This window comes from Argopecten irradians, chromosome 6, assembly GCF_041381155.1.
Source record: "Argopecten irradians isolate NY chromosome 6, Ai_NY, whole genome shotgun sequence".
Taxonomy (NCBI): Eukaryota; Metazoa; Mollusca; class Bivalvia; order Pectinida; family Pectinidae; genus Argopecten; species Argopecten irradians.
Genome location: NC_091139.1, coordinates 19,108,421 through 19,115,471, shown reverse-complemented (window position 1 = coordinate 19,115,471; position 7,051 = coordinate 19,108,421). Strand labels below are relative to the sequence as shown.

At 33.3% G+C, this 7,051-nt stretch overlaps 1 protein-coding gene across 1 annotated transcript; it reads left to right on the top strand.

Annotated features, from left to right (window-relative positions):
• Positions 1 to 37: 37 nt before the first annotated feature.
• Positions 38 to 7,051, top strand: LOC138326385 (receptor-type tyrosine-protein phosphatase mu-like). Its single transcript, XM_069272494.1, has 12 exons — positions 38 to 67; positions 389 to 517; positions 962 to 1,107; positions 1,577 to 1,712; positions 1,866 to 2,018; positions 2,471 to 2,570; positions 2,868 to 2,941; positions 3,574 to 3,699; positions 4,417 to 4,530; positions 4,877 to 5,034; positions 6,444 to 6,579; positions 6,954 to 7,051. The coding sequence occupies exons 1-12, from the start codon at positions 38 to 40 to the stop codon at positions 7,020 to 7,022; spliced, it is 1,371 nt and encodes a 456-aa protein (XP_069128595.1). The 3' UTR covers positions 7,023 to 7,051.

Sequence of the window (7,051 nt, the reverse complement as noted above, 5' to 3'; positions counted from 1 at the left end):
AGAATGATTTGGCAAACTGGTTCATGGCAAGATAGTCATGCTGACAAATCTCCAAGAGGGCAGGAAGGTGTGTTATCCAATAAAATCATATAAATATATATAGCATTGTAGCCGAAATCGAAAACAAAGGGAGATAAATCATTATGCTTTAATTATTAGGAAAATAGGTAGATACATCCAGTTAAATGTCATATATAAACATACTTATATGTATATAATCTATCTATAGGTTTGTAGTATTGAGTCCTGAAACCAATAACATTGACTTTTTAATGACCTAGAATTAAATGAATCTTTAAAAAATCATGAATTATTTAGTCTCTCACTATATTATTTAAAAATTATTCAAATGGTACATTTGTTATTTTGAAATATGTTTTATTTTCAGACAAAGTGTCACCAATATTGGCCAGACAAAGGAGAAATACTCTCTATAGATACATTTGATGTCGAACTAGATAGAGAAATAACCTACTCTTTTTATGTTATTCGTGATATAACTATAACCAATACAAAGGTATGTGTACATGAAAGATCCATTTCTTTGTTTGAATTAGTTTTAGAGTGTCTAAGATAAACTTAGTAGGAAATGTTTTCGTTATCCATGAAACGTAATTTTTAGCTAAATATAGCATGGATGTACCCGTGTTAAAAAATCTTTAGGTGATAATTTTGGCGGGATAGTATTTTCGCAATTTTGCGTTTTTATTCATACATTTTATTCGCGAAATATGGAGTAATAATTAATCATGAATACCTTAAATGTGAGGTCGCGAAAATTGAAAACCGCCGATTTTTTTCGATTTTTTTTTTACCCGCTTCAAGAACCGATTATACTGATTTTTTTTCCATTTTTCAAAGGTCACGAATTTAAATACATGACTATTACGATACTTCCAATATTCGTATCATTGAATCAATACACCGATCAGTGTATAACAAGTAATTTCATTTCCTAAAGACGAAACAAGAACGCCAAGTACACCAATTCCATTTTATAACCTGGCCGGACCACGGAACGCCAGACAACCTGGAATTTGTCCTGTTCCATCGTCGTGTGATGTCATACAAGACATTTCTGTCTGGTCAGATTGTCATTCACTGCAGGTAAAATAAGTAACTTGATGACAAATGATATACAAAATGACTACTGAGGAAAACTGTTTTTCCAGAAACACAATTCAGTTATGTTAATCTAAGATCTCTTCACTTTTTTGTCTCTTCAACGCTGATTCTGTGTCAAGGGAAGCAATTGCTATGTCACATGAACATTTATTTTATGTTTATAAATCTGAAATATCATATTTTAATATCAATTTATTGGTAATTCCTTATCATCACCGACATTCTTTTGACGAAAATATAAACCATATGGCCTAAGTGTCTGTTAAGTTGTTTATGTTTCTTTTTTGTGCAGTCTTTAACTTCAGGTAAATGATGTGGTTAAACAAAGTTTAGTCTATTAACCAATGACGATAAGTTCTCTTTATGAGAACAGTTTACACAATAAAAGGATATTAAACTTATAATAAAATTATAAAAAAATAATCGACCTGTTATTGGTTTTGCTTTTTAGTGCTGGTATAGGTCGAACTGGAACATTTATTGGCTATGATGCACTTCTCACACACTGGAAAAGGACAGGACAGATTGACGTTCCTAGTTACATTACTACCATGCGGAACAGTCGAATGGATATGATTCAGACACACGTAAGATTGAAAATGCTGAATTACTTGAAATTGTTATGTAAACATAGTATGTGCGTGAAAGTGTTTTATCAAAAAATGAATCATGCATTCACATTTACATAAACACAGCTTTTCAACTCTTTGACGTTTTAAAAACTTTTTTTTCTGTTGCAGAAACAATATATTGCTCTGCATGAGTTATTATTAGAAGGATATAATTTACCAGATACATACATATCCCGGGCGAATTTCCCCGCTGCTCTGGAAGCTCGGTATCCTTCGAAAGATGCACCAACCAGTAATACGAAAATCTTGGGTGAATTTAAGGTAGGTATATCCATATATCCTGCATTGACATTGACATTGCTGGAATATACACCTACCACATGTATTTGTCAGTATTCAGGACTGACGAAAACTTCATATTGTAGGACTTCATGAAGTACGTATATTTGACAGTTCTTTTTCTGTTTTAAAACATATTTTGAAACACAAACGTATTGGAAACACTACTGACATTTATGACTGTGGCAGGGTGAACATTAAGCTTGGTCGTTGTTTTGTAATGTAACCAGTATTTTTGGGGGCAGAAATAAAATGGCTTTGTAATACTCGCCAAAATACAGCTTACATTTTCAGACACTGGTTAAGGTTACACTAGATGTCCTAGGCTATTGATAACAGCTGAACCAAAATACAAATTATAAGTGATAGCCAGAAGGAATAAGCGGTACTCATTTGGGGAATTGTTGATGATGTTTTTGTTGTTGTTATTACAGGAACTGAAGAAGTGTACTCCGACGTTAACAGCCAGCTCCTTTACAGCGGCATTGCGGAAGGAAAACAAAACTAAGAATCGAGACCCAAAAATACTGGCAGGTTTGTTTTACATATTGTTGAAATGAAACCATTTTATCACCTTCTGGACTGAGATTTACTATTAATAACATGAATTAGATGGTTTTTTGCTAACAGAGTTGCATAATAAATAGTACATTTAATATTAACATGTACATAAGTATCGATTGTTGTTACATGTATGTCTACGTACTTACATAATGTTTGTGGTTTTTGTTTGGGGAACATCGTGTCGATGAACACTCTATGCTCCCATCATCGTAACAGTATAATGTTATAACATTTATAAGTGTAGACGTTATTTTTGTTATTTTACAGCTGATAAATATAGACCGTTTCTGCAGTCACAGTCACCAAATAGAACAGATTATATCAATGCTGTTGTGATTGAGGTAATTTCCCCTATAAACACTTACCCCAAAGTTATTTAATTTACACTATTACCATCATTGAAAAGTTTGAGCTTCTAATTTCACTACAAGACATATATTTCAAAAATAATTAATTGCATCTCGTAAACAAAATCAGTGGCACTATGTCCTATATCAAATGAATTATTGATTACACATACACGAAAAAGCAAAAATGTATATTATGAATTTTTTGTGTGTGTGTTAATAAGGCATATTTATACACAATTAAAAATAATTATTGTTCAATTAATGAATATCGTTTATGTTCTGTCGGTGGTGGAGCATCTTTAAAGTGTTAAATTAGCATAATATGTAAGTTAATGATTATGCTATCGATTGGTAATTGGTATCATACTATCGGCTGATAAATGATGATTATATAAGGCTATCGTTGATCTGAACACGTAGAGCACGGAAGTAATGGTTATTTTGTCTAGTGTCTTTTTCATTAGAGCTATATCCCATGGATATTTTTGTTCAACAATATTTGTTGATGTAGATAAATTGTTCTCATACAAAAATAATATTAATCATCAAGCAACAAGTAAGCTTTTTAGAGCGATATTGAATACCATGAAATCTTACCGATATCCGATTTTTTCTCTCCACAGTCATACACTTCCAAGCTTGGATTTATCATCACTCAGTTACCGTTAAAGGAGACAGGTGAAGATTTCTGGGCGATGGTGTTTGACTACAATTGTCAAAATATTGTCGTCATTGGACCACTGATGAAGGTAGGCTACATTGCAAAGGCCTCGGTATCGTTCTTTGAATAGTTGATGAAAAGCTAGGGACCTAAGGTCAGTATCTGGTAACTGTTACGCAGATATTCTGCCACGCACGAAAACAAAATGTGTAGTGGCAGGTCTATATTTCAAAATATCATAGTTATTGTAAATCGATTTATTTCGTCTGTGCAATATTTTGCGTCTTCGTCATTATCAACACAATCGCGAAGACCTAAATTCACGATCAAGGATTCTTACTGACGAATCACCGATGTTATTTCTATTTTTCTCGAACAATGGGTCGATTGGAACACCTGGTCATACTATTGGCAATGTTTTCTCAGCATCTTGTTTTACTTAACTCTTCCATGACATCAATATATTTGGTCATAAAGATAGCTGGCGGGTCCTAAAAAGACAAACCGTCTACTGCATAGTTACATAAGTAATTGTATGTAATGCTTAGCGAGATTTAGAACTAGAAATGTCTGAAAGATATAAATGTCTTTGCCGCCATATGACTTCTGAATGGGACGTTACAGAACAAAGCCGATGAAATAAGAAGTGGCAGAACTGTACGGGAAGGAAATGGGAATATCATGGCGTTAACATAAATATAATTTCACAAGTGTTTGTTGTCCATATCGAGAATGCTTAAAATACCTCTGACACATGTACTAGATGTGCTTGCTAAGGTTGTGTACTTATGTCTAATATTGATAGGAGGCCTGGCTTCAAGATTCATCTGACAAGAGTAAAGCATTTTCAGTAAAAAATCTTCAAGACCTTTCCACAAACTCGGAAGTGGTCGTGAATGAGTACGAAGTGGTACACGTGGTAAGTTTGTATTACTCGGTGATAAAGCTGTTCAATCATTTCTAAATAGGGGTTCGTAATAACTATCTTGACGTGCTGCATGCCATTTCACACGGAAAGAACATTTTTCAACTTCAAACACATCGCATTGCAAAACTAAAAATGTCTACAGAATGACACTCTGTAATCTCAATATGTCTTCTCTATATGAAAATACGATGTGCAACGTGCATTCATGCAGTTTTTATGTAGGAACATTTTATCTTAACTGAATTAGAGTTTCACAGCAGTGTTCATTAATTATATATGTTTACTTCTAAAATTCAAATCATGCAAGTTTTCATTTTGAATTTTGAATATCTTTCAGCGATCTACTAATACAAGAACAGTTCGAGTTTACTGCGTCCCAGAATGGCCGTCCGATTCCCTGTTGCCAAACTCAGACTCATCATTGATACAACTCTTAGAGCAGCTAGAAAGGCGTCGCCAAACTGACAACACGATACCTGTTATTGTCATGTGTCGGTAAGAACAATACCTATTATTGTCACGTGCGGGTAAGAACAATACGAACAATAAGAACAATAGTTGTCGTGAGCCGGTAATAAAGATGCATGTGTTTCGTAAGTGTCGGTAAGAACAAATCATTCAGTTGTCATATGTCTGTAAGAACAAAATCGGTATGTCATTTTATAGGTCGGTAAAACCATTATTTGTTGTTTCCATGTGTAGGTCAGACGGTTATATAGTTGCCATGTACCATTAAATTTTTTGGCAATACATAAATGCTACTTGCCTTGAACAGACGAACACAAGACCTGCGGTCGTTTAGATCTTGTTCCACAGTGTATGTTTACGAAACAATGAACATAGTATGTTAACTAGACATATTTTCTCACTGTTACTTAAAAAAACTTATAAAATAAATAATGTTTTTGTCCTCGTAAAAGAATGTCTCAGAGTTACCCCAAATTACGTTTTACAAGAATCCGGAAATTGCATGTGTCATTGACAGATGTGATAGGAACGACAAGTCAAGATAGAGATAGACCAAATTACGTTTCAGCCAATATCCACTTGATTTTCACGTATATGATATTTAACGTTGTTGTTATTGTCATCACATTCACGAATACATAATGTCAATCTTACTGTAGTGTATTCATATATGTTTTATATTTTTTATATATATATATATTCTTTACAATATAACTTTCGAACATATAGCAACATTTGAAACGTGTTAAGTAGGTGTTCATCGGTCTCAGGCTGACATTGCATTTTGTCAGGACCTGTCCGAGCGGTCTAGACCAATCAGAAAACGGCAAAACTCACGTTCATATAACAATAGTGTATTTATACATATTTTATACAGTGTTTGCGTAACATTTGAATTTAAATTCGACCTCTCTAGCAAATATTTGTATCTCATGAAAATTAATTAGTTAACTGTATACAAATATTGACTTTTTGTAGGTTAATACGAGAGAAATACCACATTTCAAAGGTTTAACAATTCCTCATATTAACCTACACAAAGTCAATATTTTTTTATATATGAAATGATACAATGATACGAGTTTTGCTACTTGAAACAATTTTGAAGTAAGGATAGCTTAATGAATAAATAAACATAAACAAAAAATAAAGAAAATCTTCATCCACGTATCCTCAGTAGGTACTTTTAGTACTTCTGCTGTACTTCTTCACAATATACATGTAACTTATACATGTACATGTATACATGTAACATGTGTTAAAACATCTTTTCTAATCCTACCTCACTGTTGTCTGCCACGTTGGATTTGGCTATTGCCCCATGATCGGCAATACGCCATTTTGATTAGTCCAAAATGTTAAAGAGACAGGGAATTAGACCAATCAGAAAACGGCACAGCTCACACTCATATAACAATATCTTATGTTTACTTTAGGAATGGCAGCACACAAAGTGGCTTGTTCTGCTGTATATCAAACATCAGAGATCAAATGAAGATGGACGAGGAAGTGGACATATTTCAAGCGGCACGTCAGGTCATAAGCAGACGACCAGAGGCTATTGGGAACGTGGTAGGTTGATTAGATATTCCAAATGTAATTGAATAAATCAGTTTAATTAATAGTGATATTCATGTCGCTTCTACTTTCAATCAACAATTGTTTGGGTGTTTTCATTTTTTTAATAAGAGAATCTTGACATTTTCAAGACAGACCTCATATCAATTTTTTCTTTGTATGAGTATCAATCTACGGTAATGAAAAACGATTCTTGAGATTTTTTTTAAAATAACTGTTATTTGTCACCAAAACATTCAACAAGTAGTGAAGTTCATTTATTGTTAAATGCGAAAGCAAGAAATAAGGCGCACTGCGATGTTTTTTGTTGATATTATAAAAGTTCTTTCAGACAGAAGGTTTACATATATATTTCGTTTATTTTACAGGAACAATACCAGTATTGTTATCATATACTTGGGAAATATCTAGATGCCACCTGTGTATATATGAATTAAACAGAAGCAAAGACTTTCGTAGGAGTCGT